Here is a 26,617-nt window from a genome sequence, read left to right on the forward strand (position 1 = left end):
AAAATTTTGCATCTTATCCGACCAAATAAATAAACTAATACGACATATATTTGATTTGAACTATATTGAGACAAAAGACACTTTCCATTACAAAATTTTAATGTAAAAAAGTTTTATATTTATTCAACTACATACAAATATTGAATTTACTTATTTATTTATTTAACGCAAAATCATTAATTATAATCACAGAAAATATAAAATTTCAACAATTGACATCGATTGATATTTGCCTTTATAAAATTGAAATTGAATTAATTTTGCTACTCAAACAGAATTTGAATAAGCAAATACTCTTTTATTATTAAAAATCAATTACTCACGCTTCAAATGACTTTCTTTAGCTTCTAAACAAATATAAAGCGTTTATTTTATTCATCTATAGAAATATCATTTTTTTATTTGCGATGCTTTTTCTCTGAAACAGATCATTTTAAATATACAATCTAATGCCTTTTGAAAATTAATTGTAACTTTTATTTTAAATGATTTTATTTTTATGAAGATTTACGATTTTTCTTTGTTTTAAAATTTAGCTTAACCTTTGAAAAAACTTTATAAGAATGCCTTGGAAATAGAAATAGAATATTTTCGAGAACCAGACAGGAGTCTCCAAATACCTTTTCTAAATAAATGTTCGCTTATGTCACCATGGTAGAGGAATTCCCAAGAAAAGTTGATCTTGGTTAAATTTACCTGTTGTTAACCTCCAATAAATGAATTTGTATTTGTCGAAGGGAAATGGAAATACCTGAGCATCTATTGTCTTTTGTAACTATTAAAGATTCAAATGTTATAAGCAGACACGCAGTTTTCAATAGTAGCATATCGTTTTTTGACATCACTAAGAAAACTTTACTTTACACACCAGTCAAACTTTTTTTTACAAATTTTATTATCAAATATACGGAGATTTAAGCACAAAAAACTTGTTAAATTCTTATTTAAAGGCTTAAATATTGTTTCAAACTTAAATTTTTTGAAAGTGTATTAACTTGTAAAGCCATTGTAAGAATCTCTTACTTAAAAATCAAAATAGCTTCTTTCAATAGAACCAAAACTTCCAACAGTTATTCAGGTAATATGATTTCTTTGGAGCAAAATCAAAGTTTTTTTCTATTTCAATCAATCCAACTTAGATGGTTTTTCTAACTTCCAGGAAGCTCCTCATCATTGGTGCAAGTATTTTGATCTAAAAAAAGGTTGATCTTCTTTTCATAACTCAAAACTATTTAGTTTTGTAAATTTATAGTATTTTTAACAAGGCTCTCGTTGAAAACCTTCCATTTTTTCTAATTTTATTCAAAACGGCCATATCATCCGTTCAAAATTTAGAAATCTCTTTGCTTTTAATTGTGCTTCCTGTCTCAATATTCAACTGTGTATTACCATTAAAATTTTGCCAGAATAATTTCATTTACCCTTCCATGTTTTTCTATTCAGTGTAAAATTATCACAAACTTTGCTACATGAGAATTGTGCATATCCACAATGTCCGACATTTTGTTTGGAACTGAGCACCAATGAGATCAATAATAATAGAAGCAAAATGAAACTGGTTGAGCTTACATTTAACACAATATGCATTAGGCTATAATCAATTTTTAGAGACTGTTTACAGATTCAGAATAACTAAAATACTAGAGTTGATAAATTTTCTGAAAATTGCCAAGAAAAATTCGGGAATCAATAAAAGAATTTTCTCAAAATTCTTAGGAATGATCGAATCAATCATTCCCGGGAATCAACAATAGTTTCCACTTTATAAATCATATTTTAATATTTAAGATTTTCCATTTCTTGGAATAGACCATTCTAAAATGTACGTCTACTTTTTTCACTTAAACTCCAATTGGAGCGATTTGCAAGATCAAAATTTGATGCTAATATTTTTGAGAGTACTTTTACAAGATTTTACTGAGAACAAAAAAATCCCCATAAAATTGAGTTAAATAACTATCATTTCATCATCGGTAACTTTACTTACCAAAAATAATTAATAGGTTAATGTTTTGTAAACACACACTATAAATCTTAAAATATAATGTACCTATATAACATACTGCTTAAACACAACTATTTAAGCAAATCATTCTTATTGGTAAGAAACCCAGTAAAGATTTATTAAATGTATATCAAGCAAAGGTCTTGAGATCCTTTCATGTTTACTGGTTCTATGATATAAGGTAAAACTAAGAAAAAAGAACTAAAAAACTACACACATATTGAACTTAACGCTTTTTAAATAGGAAAAAGGAGCAAGAGGGATTTCTCCGACATCGACAAACGCGAGAAAGCGAACGAGAAAAAAAAAAAAAAAAAAAAAATACACGGGGGAAAGAGTTTTATTTCATAGATAGGAAACCAGTTTTTTAGAATTTGTTGGACGGTGTGAAGGTTATCAATAATAGTACGAGTATAAACAATTTTTGTACATATTTTTGCATAAAGTGAAATAGAGTGATTTGTACATATGTATATAGTAACAACGATGCATTGGATCGGATCGTGACTCACCTCTACTAAATAGCGGATAAAAATACATGAATTTTCAAGGTAAAAAGCTTCCATGAGAGTTTGATACCCCTAATGATTAAAAAGTCGAAGATTTTCATACTTATGTAAATAGACAAATTATACTCGTCAACAATATTTCTCATTTATTTGACCTTGGATTGTGATGTTGATCTCCTTGAAAAACATTAAAATGTCCTTTAAAAGCAGAAACTTCAACTTTGGTTGACAAACAAGTGATTTTTCAAATATATTTTTTATCACACATCTTTTCGTTTTACTATTATTTATCTTCTTGAAAGATTTTAATAAAGGACAAAAATAGTTTTGAGGTAGATGTTTCCAGATTAAAAAAGTATTTTAATTATTTTTGTATCTTCTTTTGAATCGATGAAAAAGCTTTTTATCTACGCAAAATCACGAAAAATAAAACTTTCTTTGATTTTTGATCACAACAATATATATAATAGTGTGTCGTAAAGTGAAGACATACATCTTCAAAATAAAGCAAAAATTACCTTAAAAAATTAATACTTTATTTAAGATTTATTGCTTAATTTTTTTTTTTTTTTGTATATTCATTTAGCTATCTAGTTTATTGATACTTGATGCCTATAGGCCACAAAGCTGAAAAATTGAGTTATAATGGTCATTTTCATACATATCAAGGCAAAATTATTGAGAAACATGCCATCTACATCTAATGTTACACAAGTGCTTTAATTATTATTTATATTTTCTGTAGAATTTTTTTTTTTTTTTTGAAAAAGAGTTAGAATGTAAAAATTGGGAAATGGAAGTTTTTTGAAATCATTTTATGTTTAATCACCCATAACGATAATTTTTTAAAAACTCACTAAAAAAATAATTTGAAAGCAACAATGTCTTATTTTCAGAGATTTCAACTAAAAAACAATGCCCTTTTCACAAACTTGTTTGTTTAAGAATATATATATTTTTTTTGAAAGCATGGGTTTCATTAAATATCATTCACACCTACCTATACATATTATTACAGCTATTTATTTCACTATTTGTTTTACCTTGATGTTTTCCAAAACAAATTGTATAATATTTTTGTTTTGTTTTGAGAACAACAAAGTCATTATAAATAGATTTCATTATTGTCAGATATATTTCAGATTGAAGAAGACAAGTGAATTACGCTCTCAAATTTTTGGAGTGGAGTAAAACATGAACTCCAAGATTATTCCAAGTGTTTTGCTTCTCTATATCACCATTAAACCCATCATTGCACTTATTAAAGGTAAGGGATTTCGAAGGATTTTTCATACTTTTCCCCTTTAAATGGATAATCTTTTTATTTATTATAAATAGTGTTGAATTCAATTCAAAATTTTCGAGTTAGAGTTCTGCATAAAATTGAGTTCTTGTTATTACAATATATTTATTTTCAAATTCTGTCGCGTTTTTGATTTTGAGAATTTCCACAAACATAATCAGGGGCATCCGTGGGGAAAGGGCTGAAGGGGTTTTATCCCCCCCAAGATTCAAATTTCCCGAAAAAATTGTTTAACTCTAAAAAAAATCAGAGAACTTAATTTTTCAAATGTTTTTCTTAAAAATTTAATTTTTTTTGAGCAGGTATGGATTTTTGAATTTTTTTTGAGAACATCTCTGAATTTTTAATGTTAATTTTTGAAGTTTTTTTTCCAAAAAATGTATTTTTTTATGAATATCTGTGGACTTGGTCATTTTTTTTTGAAATTTTTTTTGTAAAAAAATGTCATTTTTCATGTCATTCAATCCATAATAATAATTAATTTCATACTCTTCCATGAATACGAAAGAACTACTTGTATTTTTTACTGTCCTTTCGAGTGAAAATAATAATTTGGCTCTAGTGATTACTGCAAAGTTTTTAGTTTAGATTATTCGAGTTGAGTCAAATTTTATTTTCCAGAAAAATATTTAACCCAAGTTCAAGTAATTTCTGCTTTAGTAAAGTCGATTTTTTTAGTTTGACTAATAATCTATTCCAACATTAACAAATTAATTTGCGTATTACATATTATTTCAATTGTTTCGCAAAATACTTTTATTTGGTTCATTCACGGAATATAAATTTTTTTAATATGGTTTGAGCTTATTTTTGTAGTATTAGAGGTTTTTAACGAGACGTGGTGGTGCTAAGGCTATACCTATAAATTAAAACTTTATAATTATAAGTTTCCCTTTGATAACTTTAAATTTTCTAAAATATTTTAACTTACAAATCAAATTCTATGTAGAAGTACTTGATGCATTTAACACGAATATTTAATTAGTTTTTTAGTATCAAATCTGATTTTTGAAAAGTTAAATATGAAGCTTATAAAATATTTTTTTCATTTACAAATTAATTATCCAAGAGTGGTTTTTTTGTTCACCTGCAATGATTTTGTTTGAAGAATATTAGATCAGAAAATAGTTTCTATTTTTAACCAAGAGTAAATCTGTCAACAAATGCGTCAAGAAAATTGAGCAATGTAGCTCAGTAGACAATGTGATTAGGAGAAGTTATACTCTATAACACAATGTGTGTAAGTTCAATACTCAGTCGCTCCTAGAGAATCATATACGAATATATATATATACAGGGGTGACCATTCATTTTAAACTTTTTTAAATTTTATATATTGAGTGACAGATTGATCGTAGATATAAACAATCTAATTAAATATTTTATAAATTATTTTAGAATTAGTTTTCCATATTTTATCAATTATTCAATATTACTGCCTCCAATATCGACTACCTCCCTTATCCCCAGCAAATCTAAAAGGTTAAAGACTTTTGGACACCCCTGTATGTATTGACTACAATTTCCTAGGTCAGATTAATTAATTTTAGTACAAAAATGTATAATTCTATACAATTTCAATGACCAATAGAAATTTAAAAAAATTAATCCCCAAGTTCAATCAAGAATCTTTTTCTATAACTGATGAAAAAAAACGAATGTCTTAGAAACTTTTATTACCAATAAGGCCTTAAAAAAGAAAAAAAATGTATCCTATTAAATGTTGATTACTTTGGAAAATAAAATGATTGATTCTGAGATAATTTTGCAATCTTTATAGCCACTTAAATCTTATGACATCAATTATTTGACTTATTGTAACAATACATACAGAGTTGTTATGCATTACCGTCACATCAAAATTGATTCATAAATGCCCTAGAATACAAATTACAATAAATTGTATAAAATATTATTTATTATCCATTTATAACAGTAAGATTGGCAACAGGGTAGCAAATTGTCTTCTTATGTACTCCAAGTTCTCGCCCCATTGACCGTATGGAATACTCATTGTACATATAACTCTACCTAAATTACCCCTGAGATGACTACAATTTCCCCCAAGAGTACGTTTAACAATCTCATTCTCCCATTTTCAAGCCTGGAAATCCGGTTGGATCTGAAAAGTTGTGTTTTCAGTGACGCCAACGACCTCCTTCATAGTCTTAAAATCGATATGTTCGAGGAGTAAATCAACAACTCTTTGTCATTGATATTGTAGCATCGACATCTCTACAGCAACGAAATATTGTCACACCTATATGGACTGCTCTAGAAAAAATGCCTCGCTTAGGGAATTTTTTTTATGTGTGACCAATATATAATCTAAAAGCCAAGATTATATATTTTCTGTCCCTTTATAAGCCAAAACCTGTAGAATATAAAGAAATTCGACCATTTTATGATTGGACCACCATAATTAAAAGCATATTGAATAAACAATATTGCTAAATGAAGTATTTAAACATATCAAAAATTGGTTTTTGAGTTTCTTTTCCTGATTCTTTCAAAACTACGTTTTTTGTAATTGAGTCATGCTACTGCAATTTTTGTGTCCCCATTCGGAACATTCAATTTATTATTTTTCCCAGATAATTTAGTATCTTCTATTCCCATAATAAAAGTTACGTAGTATATTTAAATGTTTCTTTGAAGATATTATATATATACATCCCGTGCAAGGATTTCATGAATTTTCCCTAGCAAACAGTTAATTAGCAAAAACTTCTTAGAACAAGCATAAATAATATATATATACCTTTCAATTTTGATCAAATTTGATTATAATTATGTACATTGTAGGTTGTTGTAGTTATTCTACAAGATGCAACAACTTTTTTGTTCATGCTCATAATACATAATAACTATTTATCATTACTTCCAACTTAATTAAACTGATGAACGACTAATTTATGTATAAAAACAAAGTATTTGTGTAATAATTTTGCAAAAATATATGTAAAAAGATGTGCAAATATAATATGTAATCATATTATCATATACACATTTAGAAGGCATTCACCCTTTGCTACATTTTTTAGTCAGATACAAACATACCATACCATTAATCAAATTTAGTCCACAAATCCATGTACGAAATGTGCTACTTTCATATATAAACAATCCTGAACAAAAATCATTTAAAGGAGAAATTCTCTACTTAATTCTTATTCAATACATATGGACTTATTTTAGTGAATTATAGACTGTGTGCTCATTTTTTTGAGATACCCAACAATGTTGGCTAAAGTGTAAAACCTTCATTTGATTTATTAGACTTAATTTGCCTACAAAATGTTTTTTTTCAAATAAGTTTAATCAACTGTTTTATAGTGATAATTACATTTTGTTACTTTAAGAGCCATTTGCAACAAAATAATTTGTTGATAGAAAGTGAGAATAATTTGTCAAATAATAGAAATATAATCCGGACTAGATTATGAGAAAAATTGATCTCGCTTGTTTTGTGTTGACGAGCCACATAGGTATGTTAAACTCAGAGATGTTTACGAGTAATTCTTAAGAGTATGAATCCTTGTTGTACTACAATACTTTTTACGACGAGTCAGAGTCAAGTTTGATGTCGTAATTTAGGGATATTTAAGTTTAATTCCCATCTCAGTACTCTTCATGCATAATTTTTACGAGTACAAGTCTTAGTATTCGAATTGAAGCTGTGATTTAGTTGTGTATATTTCTGTTTTGTATGTGTATATTTGTTTATTTTTGAAAATGATTATAACCTTGACTTGTTTGTTTATGCTCTTTTGGTTATATGCTTCAAAGGAATACAAAGGGGAAGGTAGGCTATAATTGAGAGGGATAATCTTAAACTAGAATATTTATTTTCGCATTTTCTTTTAATTTCTTATTATTTCATGATGATATCTATATTTGACAAATGTATTTTTATACATATATAATTTAGTCCCCATGAAAAAAAAAGTTTTGTCTAATATCTTTTAACTTCTAAAGTTGTAATTTATTAAGACATATTACGTACGATTTAAGTCCAAGTCACAAGTATCCGTTTCCAGTTTAACATAGAGGCTCAACTCATACAGGACCGACTAATAAGTACTTAGAACCATTGAAATATGAAAAAAATAGGACAAAAAAGACTGAAAAAAGTGAGACTTATGAAGAGTGCAGTCTATAACAGATCGAACACATCACTTATTTAACTCTGAAGAAGAGGGTAACATCGTATCACGTGATTTGTGATCTTTTCTTCCCTCCATCAACACGTTAGTTGAAGCGTTGGTTGTATATGCATATATATATATTCAATGATAATAATTACATTAGGAAAGAATGATACACACTAATTTATATGTTTATATTGTCTTATTATCCTACAAGAAATAGGGGGATTCCCTTTCTAAGATCCATTCTTTCTCATCAAATGCATCAAGAGTAGTTCTAGTACCAGGGTAGAGAATCAGAAAAAGATAATAGATAAATGTATGTATTCACATAATTCAATTAAGGATGCTTCGAGTACTTAATTGTGTAATGCACTTCCTACATATTTTTCCATTTCCCTTTACAGGTCCTCCCGAAGTATCAACAGACTATTTGGATCGTTATGTAGCAAAAGAAGGGGATACATTGAAGCTCAACTGCCCTATATCCGGATTCCCACGTCCCATCATTGAGTGGTATCAGGTATGTCTTATAACAGCTATATGCCTACATTTATGCATTGAAAAATCCCTGATATGGGCATTTCCCGTTCATATTAAAGTAAATTGGCACAAGACACGGTTGTCACATGTTCGAAGCTCATAAGTTTGGATAACTTATTTTTAAGAACTAAGAATATTTGAGCTTCAAAAGTTTTTTATTCACAATCAAGAGATTCCGTGACTCAAATATGTTTAATTTGTGTGTTATAGAGTATACTAATATGCAGATTTAAAAAAGAATTATATTGGTCATTGCTCCATTCTAAAGTTAACACATTATTGTTTGTGTTAAAGGTAATTCTCACATCATACGAACATCACACATCTGAATGTGTTACTTTTAGAAAAAAGTAATGGACACTGTAATCTCTAAGAATTCTGTATATTAGAATCTTTACACCTCAGAAAATTAACTTTTGCAAATTAAGAGATTTGTGACTGTAAATATATATTACTTTTACCTATAAGATACGGAAATGCAGAATTCTTAGGGTGTGTCCACATCCATAATATGTGTATACGTATCTAAGAAGTATAATCTGGGAACATAAAAATTAGTTTGTTAGAACTTTGAAGAAGTTATATGATTTAGAATGATTATTATTGATAGAAATAAAAATGGCAATATATATAAATCAAACTTTGTAAGCACGAAAATTTTTACCCTGCTGACACATATCTTTTATTATTTTTTTTCTTTGGTCCAAATAATGAACCATTTAAATCAAAAAACCTCTTTATTTTCCAAAGAATGATTAGAGAATGTTTCAAGATGATTATGAGCAAACCAAAGATGTGGAAACTCACATTTATTATAATTAAACTATTCATTGCTCCACTCCAAAATTAGCTCATTTCCCGTGTGACGTAACGTTGGTTTGAAGTCAGAACGGACTTGAATACTCAATAAACTCTTTAAACCAGTAGTTTTCAGAGTGCCCCTCCCAAATAATAAATGAATAGCTGTGTCCCAGCTTTTTATAATAAATATAACAGCAATGAAAGTTGCGTGATTACTGATGATGTTGTCATCCATATAACACCATTTGTGATTAATATGAAACTACCACCTCCACTTTTGAATTGTTCCAACACCCCTGACAATTATCTTTCCAGTTTTTACAACTCCTTTGAAAAACTTTTACTCCCATCCCCTAGGGAGGTGCACCTCCCAGCTTTGAAAATCACTGCTTTATACCTTTCCCTCAACTTGTAAAACTGTCCTATGATGAAAAGCTTAGGATTATAAAATTATCAAAAAATCAATTTAAACCTTAATGAGCTCCATTCAGTACAAAATACATGAATTTACGAATGAAAATGTGCGGGTTTTTTTTTTTTCAAAATAAATGTGGATCTATTTTTGTATCCCAATGTCCTTCTCTCTCTCATGGGACCTTGATTGGACTCTTTTTTCTTTCTTAAACACATACATTTTGTATTTAGGGCCATAAATGAGTTACAAACATGGTTTTTGAATCAAATGATAGTACACATACATACAATCATTAGTCTTTGTCACACATGGGCAGCGATGCAAAGAAATGCTTTCACACATATTATGTAGAGTAGGACCAATGGTCAGACCATAGTACATACTTAAATTGATATCACCTTCGTTTAATCAAGAAAATGTGTTCAGTTTATAAAATAAAAGAATGAATTGTTTTTCATTCTATGTTACAAGTTACAATGGCTCACTCCTCGTGATAAAGTTACATTATTTGGAATATTCATTACTCTATGTACAACAGTAATATAGTCACTGACAATGATTTTATTAACCCAATGACCTATATATGTTGAATGTACATACATTAGGGTGAAGCTTTCCATGCTTTGTCCAAACAAGCTGTACCTTTTTTTGGTATTGTTTAAGGCCCTAATAAACACAATGAAATTACACAGTTTAAGTAAATATATAAATATTTAATTTGAGAAGCAAGACGATAAATTTTTTGTAAAAATTGAAAAAATAAAACATAAAAATTACATTTTTATGTTTTTGATATGATGTTTAATTAAAATGAAAGTTTAAAACTCGCACTTTAAACAGTATTAAGAAAAAAAAAAAGAAAAACATTTTATAATACTGGGTGGTCAAAAGTCTTGGAATGTTATTCAAATGAAAATTTAAATGGTTTATTAAGCATTTTTTTATAACCATCCTGCTCGAACTTTTTGGATACATAGCCTTAAAAGTAAGGTCAGCTGTTTAGGTCAGATAAAATACCCATAAGTAAAAAAATGGAAGCCAAAAGAAAGGAAGTTCCCTTTCTAGTTCGTACAGCTCACACCTACATCATGAACTTGCTCTAAGTCTGCAACCAGACGATCTGGAGGTTCAAGAAACAACATGAAGCTGGAAATTACATTGGAGACACGCCTAAAAATGAGTGACTAAACAAACTTACTCCAAAAGCTAACCTGAGAGTCTTTTGAAGTCAATCCTAGAATAAAAATGACTGAATTGGCCAAGAAAAAAACCATTGCCAAGTTTAAAGTGTCAAGAATCGTAAAAAATGATAATGGTAAGTCCACAAGTCTTGAGAAGAAACCTTTTGCTTAGTCAATTCCAAAAAAATACACATCTCCTGCTCTATAAACGCATTCTCAATTATCTTATGGAAATAGAGTCATTTTCTTCAATTATAAAAAATCCTTCACTTACTATTAACAAGGAAAATGATCAATATAAAACCCTTAATAAATCCTGGGAAAACAGGATATTAAGAAGAAAACTGTTTCCATATTCAACTTAAGAGTATGTAGTCTATTCAAAACAGCTGACTTCAGTTTGGATTGGACGCAGGCAATTATATACCTATATTTTAATTTTTTGACACTCTCATCAATGTTTTGTTGGTAAATAGTAATTTTCAAAAAATGATGATTATATTTTCTAACCGTTGATCTAAAATATATATTTTTTCCAAAAAAATTATAAAAAACCCAAAAATGTCTCTGTGAATTTTTCGAAAATTTTATCGTCCTTGTGGTCAATGTAAATATTATTATATTTTAATGAAATAACACAGATATGATCATGATGTACTAAAAATGTACCAACAGTCCCCCCAAACAATCAGTGTTATTTTCTAAATTTTTATCAAAATGTTAGGCCCCAGCCTCACCATTTAGAAAATTTTTTGTAATTGATTATTGTATTTCGATATAAGTTGCCTTCTTGCTTTTTAGATTCAAATTCCCCTCATTTCTCATGACAAAAGGTCATATTTTATTCTAATTACATTAGACCTACACACACAAAAAAAAAACAAAAAAAAAACTCTCTTCATAATGTCATAACTCATATGATGAATGGTATATTCAATCATGCGAGGAGATATTACTATGATATGATGATGTGAAGCCATCACGGGAAAGAAGGGGGAGTAAGAAAGCCATTTTCTAATTAAGAAAAAAGGTATAAGTATAATAAAAATAGTTTTTTTATTAAAAATATTATTTTTTTAATAAAAGAAACAAAAACTACCTACAGATTAACTTGAAAATGACTTTTTGCATCTACCTATATTCATGGATAGAATTGCATAAGGCATATTGTATGCACCATAAGTCCTTTTACACTTTTAACTTTATTAGAAAGAAACAGAAAAATAGGCTTAATATTAATGATACAAAAAAAATTTATTGAAAAGGCGATGCAGGATATTAAAATTTATATTATTTTTCAAAAATTCCGGCCTTTCCCGCAATAAGGAATTCCAGCCGGGTTCAAACTTTACGACATACATTCTTAAGGGTATTTGCCGGAATGTTGGCCCATTCCTCTTCCACCTTGGCATTCATGATCTTCAGGCTGCTGTGTTAATGGGTGTTGGCCTTCCTCTCTACGGCGCTCCACGCGTAGTAGTCAAGTGGGTTCAGGTTGGGGAGTTTGACGGCTACATCTCCACCTACCAAAATCAATCCGCCTCAAATTTGTTGGCCTCTAAGGTTCCTCTTATCCAAACCGGTGGAAACGCCTTACCATCTGAGACAATGACGCCGACCATTATGGCATTGGCTCGGCGTTTCGAACAGCCGGTGAATTTTACCGCGGGAAAGCCGTCTTTGGGGTCTTGGCGATGTACCGAAGGCTGCAGGAGTTGCTGACTGGGTAAATTGTATAAATTTTTTCATCCGAAGAAATGAGGACTTTCATATTGGGTTTCTTCAATATATTAAGCAGGATCTTCGATCGTTCCTGCCACTTATGTCCGTATAAGCCGTCAAACCTTGAACTTTTGTGATAGCCCTAGGCTTGAAGACCAAATTTTCCTTAATGATGCGCCAGACAGCCATTTTGTGAACACTGAGGTCCCTGGACATTTACAGATGTTGTCAAGATGGTTTGGCTCTATCTTCGCCTTCCCACTCTTAGTGAGGCTCTCTGTGCGACCTTTTTTTGTCTTTCCGACCTGTGACGATCAATAAAGGATTTAGTTTCTGTGTAGAGCTTCTTGGCGTTGTATACGGTGGTCCTACTGATCCCGAAATTACGTGCAATCACGGAGGAATTGTCACCGGCTTTGAGTCGTACAACGATTTTTTACCGAAGCTTTTCCATTTCTGTATTTTGGAACTCCTGAAATACCTACGCCTGAATTCATTTTTTCAATGAACACCTAAAAGGAAACTGGTTTTTGTTATTTCTCTTTTTTTATGGAACGCAGAAAGTTTAAACGTTATTATCAGTATAAAAAGTGTACAAGGCCTTATGACGCATATGGTAGAGCTGTATATAATAAAAGCATCATCCGCCAACCATTAACTTAACAAAAAATATTTTTTCTAAACTATCAACACTAGTTTTGCTTGGAATACCAGAACTATAGCGGTACTATCACTCTTAAAAGAGTATTATACTAAATTGGTATTGAACCTGGTACATGCCCAACACTATGTCAGTAACATGATGTAACATCCTAAACTTTTTTACACTCCATCTCATACAAAAAATTGTCCATTACACCAAAAACAAACAATGAAATTGACATTATTAGTGATTATTTATAAGATATTAATTAGACAAACTTTTTATAAAAGACAATTATCAAAGTACTATTTCTTACGTCTTAAAATGCAGGGACTTAGACAATTGTCTCTTCCCCTTAAAACTTGCTTTGCTACTACTACATACAAAAAAAATCTAAAATAAGCTCTTGTAAGTGTAGGTGAATTATTCTTAAAGATAATATTTTGTATTTTTAGCATACAAATATCGAAATAAGATTCTTATTTTGGTCCCTGAACCTGTAAAAAAATATTGATATCGTAACAACACTAATCTACATACATTTTTCACAAAATGATCCAATACTTTTTTTTTCAGGATGAGCATCTCATTACATCCACATGGGACCGTTTTCGATTCAATCGTCGCTACCTCAAAATAAAATCCGTCTTAACTGGAGACTCTGGAGTCTACATCTGTAAAGGTGTGAACGGTTTTGGAAGTAAATCCGTTCAAATCAATGTGATTGTCAAGGGACGAAAGGAACTCTATGGCATTTCGTCCAATTCAGAAGAGATCCATTTTCATTCCTCTGAGCCTGATAATGAAGTCATGATGCGAAAAAATATCCAGAATGGAATTACTTTTATAGATAACAATCAAATTCCCAATTTAGAAATCCGAACTCCATCGCCACCCCCCACAATGATCCCTTCCTCACTGGACGGAGTTCCTCCCAAATGGATACGCTTCACAAAATATCATCCAGACTATGGTCTACATTTCCAAACAGGAGAACTTCTAAAGTTGGAATGCCTGGTAGAAGGGAGTCCTCCTCCGACGATCGTTTGGTTTAAGGTGAGTACTTATTTAAGACAAGGTTGCTTTTAGGATGCATGGAGCCTGGGGAAAAATATATGTCGTGGGTTTCTTTTCTTTCTTTCAAGTGTAACTTAAAGAAGTTCAGATTCTTTATAAAAAATACTTTTAACTAGTTTTGTACAAAACAATATGATCTTAGTTGATTTTTCAAATCAGATTTTTTTGAGAAAAGGTTAATTTAATTTTACTATTTGTAAAGGTTTTTTTTTTTTTTTTCAAACAAAAAATAAATTATTTTCTTCCCAGTATATATATTTAATTGTATTAAAATATATCCATTATGTAGCTTAAAATATTGCTGCCTGTACTTCCTTGAAATCAGCCCTGATTTGGCAACAGTGTACATCATCCTCTCCCAATTGTTAATAAAAGAGAGAAGTCATTAGAGTAATTATATATGTAAACTGTATAGAGCTCGTATAATGTAGCTATCATTATTTTATTTTATTAGCCCTTCCATAAAATACTACTGATGAATTAGTTATATTTGAGTGGTCCTCCATATCTTTTGTAATGATGGGACTCGTTTAAGAATATTAAATAATAAGTGGGTCGCATAGATAGAGGGTTATTGTATTGTTGAAATGGGAGGAACCTCTATATGTTTATGAGCTATCATAATGGAAAATCAGTTCTACATAAATGGTGTTGTATAGTTTCTATTGGGGTGGTTTTGTTGGAGGAAAGATACATATCGGATTTCTTTCTGTTCCTCCATCTTTTATAAACACACATAAAATGGGGTTATTTAACATAATATAAACTTAATTAGTTTTTTTTGTATCTATACGTTACTGTTTCTTTTTAAAAAAAGTAACAAACTTTCTAAGAAAAAAGAAGATTTTAACGGAAAATCGATATATCTAATTCAACCCAACCTTTCTTCTATATTTTTCTCAAATAGGATGGAGATATACTCATAACACCCAACCTTCAAGACGACCGCTCACAAACAGCACTCCTTATACCAAATCTACAAATAGATGATTCGGGGTTGTACAAATGTAAGGCACGAAATGCCTGGGGTGAAGTCAACAGCACATTTCCTGTCAAAGTACATGGTAAGAGTCCTGACATACCTACCCATACATAATGATAATGATTTATAAGAATGAATGTATAAATATATACAAAATCCCTCATTTAACAAAATAAAAAAAGTTTTTAATTCCTTTTCTTTTGATAAAATTAATGAAAGATAAATGAAAGGATTTAAGATTTTTTTATAAAAAAGAAATGAATATTAACACTTTGTCGTCTTGGAAAAAAAAACTTTGTGTGTATATGTATGTTTTAAGATAGAAAAATCCTAAGATAAATAAAATTAATGAGAAGTTCCTCGAGTTAAGTAAATAAATGAATTCATGGAAAGATACATTATTATTTTTATAAAATTATTTTATTTTCTGTAAAATGAAATAATTTATTTAGTTTACCAATCAATTTTAATTATTTCTTTGACATTTCAACGTAAAGTTTCTTAAGAAAATAAAAGAGAGTTGAAACATTCTTTTACTTCCTTCTTCCCCTTAAAACAGGGTGGTGAGGGGTTAGAGAAAGCAGTTGATGAATATGGAGTGTTGTATTTATGATTAATTATTATACATAAAAATGGGTGTAAAGGGGGGTGCAAGATTATATCATTAGAGCATTTTCGCTTGGCATTTTCATTCTAGAAGGTACCGAATCTATAAGAGAAACACTTTATTTTATTTATCTTCAAAGATATTAGATGTAGCTTTATACAACTAAATTTATTTTTTACAACTATTTATTCTGGGGTCATAATTTTAGGAATCATAAATCAAATATTGATTCGTGTCATACATAAAAAGATTATTGATAGTAAAACTTAATTCTTTGTGGAAAAATATTGCTGTTGTACACGGATCGCTTTTTGGAATATATAAAAAAACTATATAATCGCTCTTCAGGTGGTTTCTATAGTTGATTCCTTCTGACTTTTTTATCATCTAACTCCACAAATATTTGAATTATAAAGAGTATTCATGAAACGTGGGTTGGTATATTAGATCCATACGGAAAACCGATAAATCCAATATCTGCATCCTATTTTTATCGAAGAATATTCTTAGAAATTATGACATTTACTTGAATATTTTAAATGATGCAATCAGAAAAAATGAGATAATAAAAGAAAAACTGTTCAATATTTTAGGCAGGGATTGCTTACTACATAGAGTATTCCACCCTAGATCAATGAATGAATGCATATGTTATTACTTATGTACTTCTTAAAAAGTTTGCAACACAATGTTTGCCTCCTGGTCATAACATTTGGTAGAAAATCCAAAATAAAATTGATTCATTACCAAGGATTGTGATATTTGTCTGCCATAAAAATCGTTCTCCTTTTTTTAAAAAGGTCAATTTGCTAACATTAATTAACCGGAATCAAACTAATGAATCCGTATTTTATAACTCAAATAAATTTTATACAAATATAATTTGTGTTTTTTACAGCTCCGCTGCGACAATCAAGTAAAATATTAACTAATAATGCATAAAAAAATATGAATGAACAACATCTTCTTAAATGATTTCAACTCCAAAATGACTTGTCAGGTTCCAAAGCCAACTATAAATCTTTTATCTGAAAAGCTACTAATAAATATATATATATTTTTTAAATATTGTATACTTAAGATATGAATCCGTTGGAAAACAAAAAAAAAATGCTTTCAGGGAGAAAACTATATCTGATTATTTATAAAATATCAGCCCTTGTCTAACAACTTTGGTTGCCTGAAAATACCTTATCATGACAAATCTTCAAGGGCTACAAAAGTTTTAATTAAATGTTGTCCCTTTTTTTTCAAAAGTCGAGGCTTCCAGTGGACGAAATTCCTTCCTTTTTTGGTATAGTGTGACTTTGTAGATCAACGTATTATAATTAGGTTCGAGATGATTAAATAAGTAGAGACGAAACTTTTACCAATTTGTTAAAATAAAGTTGTACGTTCATTTTGGATTAGGTGCACTTCTTCCCTGTGGATGTTCCTCGTAATCTAAGAGCTTATTTTACTACTATATAAAGAAAAGACAGAATAAAAAATGTTACGAAAGGAGTTTTATTTGACCTAAATATCCATTGAATTACGTAGTCTTAGTAGTAGTCGAAAATAAACTATCCCATTAGTGATACTGCGTTTATTTTCTCTTTGCTTTTATTATGAGGCTGAAGGGGGGAGTATATTCAGAATATATTTGCTAATAATCTTCCCAAAGAATATTAAGTATATACTTATTATATTGTTCAACACGAATTTGTAAAACAAGGAAGTGGACAATGGGATCTCATAGTAATTATAAAAAATAACAATTTGGTTTTCATCTTTTATGACTTTTAATCTACTCAAGAAGTGTATGCAATTGTTTAAGATGTACAAAAACATCTCGAAAATATGAGTTGGCTAATAAACTTTTCAAAACTCTAAAAACGTGTCTCTCTCATATAACAATATTTTGATAAATGATGACATCATAGATATCTACATGTGACGATGTCATCAATCAATCTTCCCCATACCTTATAGAAATAATAATTACTTGAATTACTTCTTAATGAAGAATAATGGAGACGTATTATCTTGCATAAAAGATACTCAAAGTTTTTTAGAGGTTAACGGAGGTACTTTACTATATAGTACTAGCAAAGGGTTACTCGGCGTTGCTCAGGCCAAGGAAGCAGCGGGAAATCACATTGACAATGGTCGAGGTTATTTCTTCTTAATGTTTAGACCCCTTCGGTGCAGGTGAAAATTCCAATTTATAAGATAGAGCCAATCTAATAAATTATAGAGGCGCTATATATATATTATATATTTGTATTATTATGGATTTAATAGAAAAAAAAAAGTGATATAAACTTCAAATAACAAAAAAATGCCAAATTGAAAGTTGCGAATAATATTGCAAAACATTGTTCTGCATAAAAAAAAAGAACAAAGACATTTATTGCGATTATAAAGAGTAGCACAAACATACCAATATTTTTTTTCGTACTTTTAAAAAAAAAAGTTCAGGAAAATAATATCATTGAAAAAATAACCCTCAAGAACTTTATAATTTTTGCAAATATTACAAACATTATGTAATAAAATGTTCTGGAAATTGAAAATATATATTGTATTGTTAGAGTCTAATTTTATGTACAAAATGCATCGTTTTTAGACATTTCTTCGTAAAAATCGAAAATTAACGTATGATGAAAAAAAGACAAAAAATGACAAGTTTATTCAGAAAACCACAGATAATTCTATAAAACACCAATTTTTATGGGTCAAATTTATAGTTCAACAAACTTACAAGCAAATTTCTGACATCCTTATTTTATCTACAAATCAATTTTTCATTGGAAGTCCAATTTTTTGTAATTGAAAAAAAAAAAAAAACGAAAGTGCAATTTTTTTGCATTCCACACAAAAACTTTTCAAATGCCCATTGCCACCTCTATTTTTAATAGTAATGCATTGTTATGAAATATGTCCGTAAATACTTTGAGCGCTGCCTCAATATTACATAGGGTTAAAATATTTTAATGATAAATCAATATGGTAGCCATTAAATATATGTATTAAAATAAGTAATCAATGTATTAAAAACGACAAACACACGTATATATTTATTATTGTACTGAAAGCTTTGAATTATTTACATATTCTTTGAAAATCTACACATATATATATATATAAACACACTTTTTTGAGGTAAGATTGATAGATTTGACTTAATAGTGTTTCTATTTTCAAAAGAAATTTGTATAATATGTACATGAGCAAACACTATATTTTTACACATATTTGAAAATACTTATTATTTTTTTGGAAAAGGGGAGAATTAAAAGTCTTATGGGTTTACCAAGGAATGGTTGGAATTTTAATTTGAATATTTTTGTTTATTCAAATCGATTCTCTCCCCCACATCTCCCTCTCTCTTTCTGTCAATAACATTGATGGTGAAACACTTTGTTATGCTTTCAAATGATGAATGAAGAAGCCCACATACTTCTTCATCCCTTCTTGATCAGAATTCTAAATTGTTTTTGTTCTTTCAATTTGTCCTTGACCTAAAAAGGTAATTGAATTTTTATTAAACTGCGTCTCCCTATTAAAGTGCGAATCTATTACAATAAAAAAATGATAGTACGCATTTCATGTACATATGTGATGACTGAGGAGTTAACATATAAACAATCTTGATCAAAAATCAAGAAATTCAGCATATATGCCAAATTGGCCTTTCAAATATTCAGTCACTTTATAATATAATTACGAATTTGTGCTACATTCAGTGCAATAGCATCGTCTCATAATGTTAATTAGAATAATTTGTTCATGGAAGAAAACTATAATTCGTTAAGGAATAGAAATTTAATTTAAACTCAATTTTACGAATGTTCATTCTAGCCTACTTTCCTGTTGATCAGCCAGATGTAAATCATTCCTTGAAATGGCGGTTATGATTCAAACTGTGGGAATGCATGAATTTATTCAGATTTATAATTGTAATTCAGTATTGTTATTGCTGTAGTATTTAGTGTTGTCACGATAATAATAAACTCTGATACCACTATTAATATGATAATTTCCATAGTTTTTGATCCTTTTTAGTTTCAAAAGATAACACAAATATATAATTTACTAATTTATTTTAATAGATAAGAAAAAGCTTTTTTAATGCAGACAATTTTGAAAAATAAAATAAAATGAACGAAAATGAAAAAAACAAACATTTTTTTAGTGCTCATAACGAATAAAATAGTATTTTGCAATAGTGTTAATAAAATATAATACATAAAGTTTGAACAATGACAAAAAAATAAAACTATTTGTAATTAATGGAAACTGTTAACTTTTTTATTCTAATTCCTTTGGAGGGGATTCATCTGTCTTTATGATTTTTTGCCTTTTTTTTTTTTTTTTTTTTTGACATAATGGCAGTTTAGTATAATTTTTCCGATACTGGTAAATAAAAAAAACAACAACTGTGCTTTAGAAAATAGGTCAAAAATGGTCGTTATATATTCATATGCCATTTGCACAATAAAAATGAGGAAATTTAGCAACATATATTTCACTATGTTATGTAGAGAAGGCCAGGGCTAGTTGACTCGATTTTTTATTTATTTGGCCTTTATCTCAGTTAGTAAATGTGATGTCAAGACGTTATTTATTTTCTCCAAAAAATAAGTCAGTTTCGGCATTAATTTTATAGTATATTTATTTGTATTTTAGCTGTAATATCAACTTTTTTAATATCTTTTAAAATTTTAGTAATTTTTGCTAACTAATAATAGTAGTTATCGGTATAATTGAAACAAAATTTAATGTATATTGTTGGATTTGTAATCCTTTTATAATTAACAGCGGTTTTAGCATTTAAGGTATAGATTAGGTTCTCTATTCACAACAAATTAAAGAAATAAAATATTTCTGCATTTTTCTTCTTTTTGTATAGACTGTTCTCCAGTTCGCCCACGAAACATCTGTCAACTAGCCTCTCAATTAAATTTTAACTTCAAACACTAATATTCCTATTAATAGTTAACTTATTAATTCCATTTAACGCAAAAATTAACCACAAATATTTACATTTAATTAAATGAAAAGGGTTTAATAATGGTACAGCTAATACTTGAGTTTTGAAGAAAATTAATTAAATTATTTTCTTTTAACATTTAACCCTCTTTATTTGCAATTGATACAACATGCTGCAAATGACTAAACCCCTCATTATAAGTACTCATGAACGAGTTTTTATGTTGTTTGAACACTATGATTGTATTCAAATAATTCATTTATTATGTATGTATCTGTATTTTTTTTTATCTTCCCAAAAATGATATCAAGGACAATTGATGAAATCACTATTAAAGGTTAAATACAAAATCCGTTTTACTCCCCTTCTTGTCCGGAAAGGTTTCTGTATGAAGTAAAAAAAAATTATAAAATAAACTTTTTTTTCTGATTTAAAAAAAGCTTTGTGTGCTTAAAAATGGTATTGCACTATATGTTATTTTTTTGCAAAAGTTAAATCCCTTACTTCTGCAGCGAGATAGTCGTTGTGCGCCCCGGATTTAGTGGGAAAATAGACGAACAAGATAAAAGTTTCTTATGAAAAGGAGACAATTCTGCCAATACATAATTTTTTTTATTTTATATAAGTTAGTATATAATAATGTGGATAGCATAAATGCTAAAAGTTTGTAAAGTGAATTTACTTTGTACATTTGGAACAAAGAAATAAAAATTTAACATTCTTTATTATTACCCCTTGTATTTTGAAAAATAGACTTCTTAACATGTTTCTTTTCTACAACAACTTCAAATCGATCAATTGTTCAAAAGTACTTAAATATAAATGCAATGCAAGTGATTTTTCAGAAAGTAGTATTCAAACAGAAACAACAATTGCTACAAGCTTTTCCTTTTTGGTCAGCCCAGTGATCTAAATACAGCAATTCTTCCGTATATAAATAACGTCATTATATCCCTTTTAATTGTGAAGCAAGGCTTAAATCAAACTCGTCCGGCTAAATGGTTTAAAAGACAGGCTTATTTAATAACTGCTGAGTTAGTTTTGTCAATATGGGAGTAATTCAGCATTCCTTTAATGAACAAATACTTTGTTGCCGGATAAATCCAAAAAATCGCCGAAAAAATTGTCAGAATTTCTAAATATGGGTCGAACCTGATAATACTTTTGTCAAAAAGTTCGTTAATGAATGTGGCGAAATGTTTAATGCCGCTGCTTCGATGTCATGTAAATGCTATGGTAATGAAACTCCAAGAGATAAATGTCAAAGAAAGATACCCCTTCAAGAGTTGGAGGCATATATTGATCAAAAAAATAGTATAGGGATGTTAGGACCTATTGATCGTGTTACTACCAGAAAGAATTTGGATACTGGCAGCAGGAGGGAATGTAAAATTGAGTGTGAAAATAACGAAGAGAAACGGCTAATGGACCAAAATTCTTGTAAGCAGTCCCTAACCAATATTTCAGATGTGGAAGATATCCCTATCCCTGAAAATGCTGATGAGAACTTGGACTTTGAAGAAGAATCTGTGAGGCAATTCAAAAAGTCTGACCATAATAAGGGGAGTTACCCTAATCTTGTAATAATGGCGAACATATTTCGGTTGTCAGATACAGCAGTATCTGCTATATGTAATTCTGTTTTAGAAGATATGGAAGTAATTGCGTCTTCAAATATTCTAGATAGGCAAAAAGTTAAAAGGGAAAAACAAAAGTAAAGGAAAATTCATACAAAATCTTCGAAAGAAGAATCCATGAAAATAAAATACATTGGTTTTGATGGCAACATCCACCTTGCCAAAATGGTTAAAAGTGTTGAACATCAAGAGAGAAGCAATTGCTGCTTCCTACCAAAAATAAATATTTTGCACAGAAAAAGAAGAGCATATAGTCATCTTTAAAGGTAGTCTTACATGAAATTGTTTTAATTTTTATTCATATAAAATATAGAGGGGTGGGAAATTGTATCTTTCATGATTTGAAACTAAAAATTTAAATTAACTAGAATAAATTTTCTTATTCCTTTTTGAAATTTAAAATTATACAAACTAGTTATTGCTGGTATTTGCCCCATTTAAGAACCCCAACATGAATATATTGTCCATGTTTTACCAAGAAGTGGGAAGGCGGAGGATCAAGCTAGATAATTACTATTTGTTCTAGAAGATCATGAAAGCTTAGAATCCATTGATTCTATCATATGTGATTGTTGCAACACAAATGTAGGATTTGGTCTTGCATTGTAAGGAGACTTGAACTTTCCCGCCAAAGAACTCGTCAGTCACTGATGTGTCAACTTTCCATGAATGAATTGACATTGAAGGAGGCATTCAAACAAATTGATGGTTGTCAACAAGGACCAAGTATTTATAGGGGCTCAATTGGAAAATCAATAAATGAAAATTTACAAAAAATACCAGTCGTCAATTTCAGGCCTGTTGTAGGAAAAGTTAAAGTAATTAATGAAGATATTTTGGCAGATTTAAGAAATGACCAACACTACCTTTACGACATTGTTTTGGCAATTCAGTCTGGAGCAACTCCTCCTGGTTCTAACTTACTTCTTAAATCACCAGGAACCTTGCACAAGGCTAAATTGCTTACCAAAGCTAGTCACATTTTGAGATATTATATATCGAATAAAAAGCCTAGCAAAAACCTCTTAAAACTGGTAGCATTTATCTTATACTATTATACTCCAATGTGGTTTGCAATTAAATGTCAACCGAATTGCTATGATTGTTCGAAGCATTTTCAGCTTGCCATTTCACTATCAAGAGGTATTGATCAAGATCCCCTATTGTAAAAAAAATATCCCAAAATTCTTTCTTCACTCATTATGAAAATATATTATAAGCAGCATTGGTAGATGAAGATTCAGAAGTTCGTAAATTTGCATTAAACAAAGTCTTGAATGTAAAAATTTCATATGACACCCATAGGCAATTCATTATTCCTTATAAAATAAACTATGAAACAAATCATTCCATGAATATGATTGATTGGTCTAAGATAGTAATTTCAGTTACTCTAATCATACAATATTGCTCAGATAAAGAACTTATGAAAGCAACGAATGACCCTTTGAAATTAGAGAAATATCTATACCATTCTCAATCAGTGCAAAGGGCAGTGAAAGTTGTTTCAAAGGCCCTCCTGTAAGGTTTACAGATATAACCAAGGATTCAAATACATTTTGTCAACTTTAAAATCAAGAGATAATCTAAGAAAATTTAAAACTAAGTGTCAGTACCCCGTTTGATATATTTACATTTTATAAATTTAAAAATAGAATTCAGCAAATATTAAGGATAATTATCATCATTGTTATATACTAACTTATATAGAATAAATAAAATAAATAATATTGGCAGTATTTTCTCTTTTCCATAAGTAATTTTGATCTATTTTTGCACGAAATGTGGGGGCGCACAACGTTTATCTCGCTGTTGAAGTAAGGGATTTGACTTTAGCAAAAAATTACATATCGTGCAAAATAGAACAATTAAAAATGTCTGTTAATTTCATCACATCAAACTCCAGCATTTAGGAGATCTGAGATGCGCTGCCTTCTTGCTTGTTGCTCGTTCATGATGATGATATGACGAAATGATTACTATAACTTTTTTATGTAAAAAGAACAGCGGAAACAAAATGTCAAAAATAATCATAAAATTTTTTCAAAGTAATGAGAAAATAAATATTAATTTACACTCCACATTTTGCTGCCCTAACCAACATAACAGCCAAAAAAATATATATTAATACAGAAGTATACCAACCCAATTGATAATAGGTACGCAATGAAAACCCGCAAATAGTATGAATTTATATGCCAAAAAATAAACCTGCAAATGAGTGAGGACTCACTGTACTCCAAGATTTCTAAATTCCGAAAATGATCCACAGCTCAGGATTGGGTGTACTCTTCCATCACAAAGAGCTGTAACGAATGTGGTACAAATATAACATTAAGTAAAAAGATATCCATTGTTTTATCTACGTTTCCGATAATTTTTTTGCAGAGCCTGGTGCATCTTTGATGTCAAAATTAGCGAAAGGGAATTGACAAAACCAAAACTGCAGGGCATTGGCTGTTACAGTATCAAGACGGTCAATGATTTTCCCATTTTAACCACCTGGCTTGTGCTTTCGCCTTTTATCAAAGAAAAGCTGTCAAATAGGGCGTATTTTCTCATTGTTGATGTCCATCTTTGAAACACATTCAAACAATAATGAGTCAAACAATCTTAAAACTGTCGTTTTTATGATAAAAAATCATGTCTTTCTAACGTCATCTAGTGTAAAACCAATTGGACTCATACAACGCGAGATACGCATTCCTAAAGTCATATGTTGGAAAAATAATGGACTTTTTTTTACTACACGTAGTGCTATAGTTATTTCACCGAAGTACTGAGATATCTTGTAAAATTTTAAAACGAAAATTTTTGCTAATAACTTACACCCTTTTCCTTTATAATAATTCAATTTATATAAAGTTCCTACAAACAATAAATGGCAATTTTGCTAGTTTGTAGTTGTCCATTTATATTTTATAATGAGATGGATCATTTAATTTGAATAATTATATATGTAAATATAATATATATAAAATATACATAGAGCGTTTGTAAATAAAAACAAAAGCATAGAACGATGCACTTAGTACACTAATGGGCCAATAACAATTATGTCCTTTTATGACTACATAAGAACCCATGAGTATGTATATTAGTATCGGCTTTTGAATAAACAATGAGAGCTTTTGTCTGTCTGTTTCTAGAGAAATATATTATTTTTATTACATAATTGTCCTTCCCTAATAAATTATTTGGTACATTTATCAAATCAAGGGTATATTATAGTGTTGAGATTAAGTTTGGAAGTTCTGGACCAGTTCACAGCCTTAAAAATATTCTGAGGACAAATTGTGATTTCGAAAGAGCAAAAAACATTGCTTCGATGACATCATACGAAGTCAGGCATTCACTCATTTCGATATGAACCCGTAGAAATAACAGCCAACAATCTGTGATCAATTCTAGATCTAAATCCTCATGTTGTAGAAATGCATTAAAAGTGTAATTTGTATAATCTAACAAATTTCCATTCATTGAATGGCATTGCTCGTGTAAGTGTGAATAGGATACACTAAGCCATTTTTGTTAAAAGATCAAAGGAAGTAATCAAATTTTTGAGCAAGTCCCCCTCCCCTCCTATCCATATTTTTAGTCGAAAAGTAACGAAATACCGATACATTTTTGGTACCGGTTTTAGTATCGTGACAGCACTATTAGCCATCAATCCTTTAACTTACTTCTTTTGAATTAACAGTACAATTAAAACTATTACCTATTGTAATAAGTAAGGTATAATCATTTTATTCAGCCTTCCATATTTATTATACATTTAACGGGTAGAATTCAAAACGAAAATTGAGATAGCAAAGGATTAACCATCGAAAAAGTCGCGCCTTAACACTATAAATCCACGTAGATTAATAAATTTTTCCTCCCCAAAACCCTCCCTCTCCCCCAAATTTGCGCTCATAAGTTTCCGTATAAGTAAAACTGTTTTATTATGCGTCATGGAAAAATTAATTTTTTTTAAATATGTGTATTGTCATCAAATTAATACCTTATTTAATTTTAAAAAAATTGTAAGGAATTACAAAGAGCAATAAAGTCTTGCACGCACACCGTC

The 26,617-nt window shown here is 29.5% G+C and overlaps 1 protein-coding gene across 1 annotated transcript in view; it reads left to right on the plus strand.

Annotated features, from left to right (window-relative positions):
- Positions 1 to 2,332: 2,332 nt before the first annotated feature.
- Positions 2,333 to 26,617, plus strand: part of LOC121120685 (fibroblast growth factor receptor-like 1) — a 60,033-nt gene continuing 35,748 nt past the window's right edge. The window contains exons 1-5 of the mRNA XM_040715551.2: positions 2,333 to 2,556; positions 3,657 to 3,781; positions 8,373 to 8,488; positions 13,847 to 14,326; positions 15,255 to 15,411. Of these exons, the coding sequence (XP_040571485.1) occupies positions 3,709 to 3,781; positions 8,373 to 8,488; positions 13,847 to 14,326; positions 15,255 to 15,411 (826 nt within the window). The 5' untranslated portion in view covers positions 2,333 to 2,556; positions 3,657 to 3,708. The remainder of the gene's footprint in view (positions 2,557 to 3,656; positions 3,782 to 8,372; positions 8,489 to 13,846; positions 14,327 to 15,254; positions 15,412 to 26,617) is intronic.

The sequence above is a fragment of the Lepeophtheirus salmonis genome, chromosome 6, assembly GCF_016086655.4.
Source record: "Lepeophtheirus salmonis chromosome 6, UVic_Lsal_1.4, whole genome shotgun sequence".
Classification (NCBI taxonomy): Eukaryota; Metazoa; Arthropoda; class Copepoda; order Siphonostomatoida; family Caligidae; genus Lepeophtheirus; species Lepeophtheirus salmonis.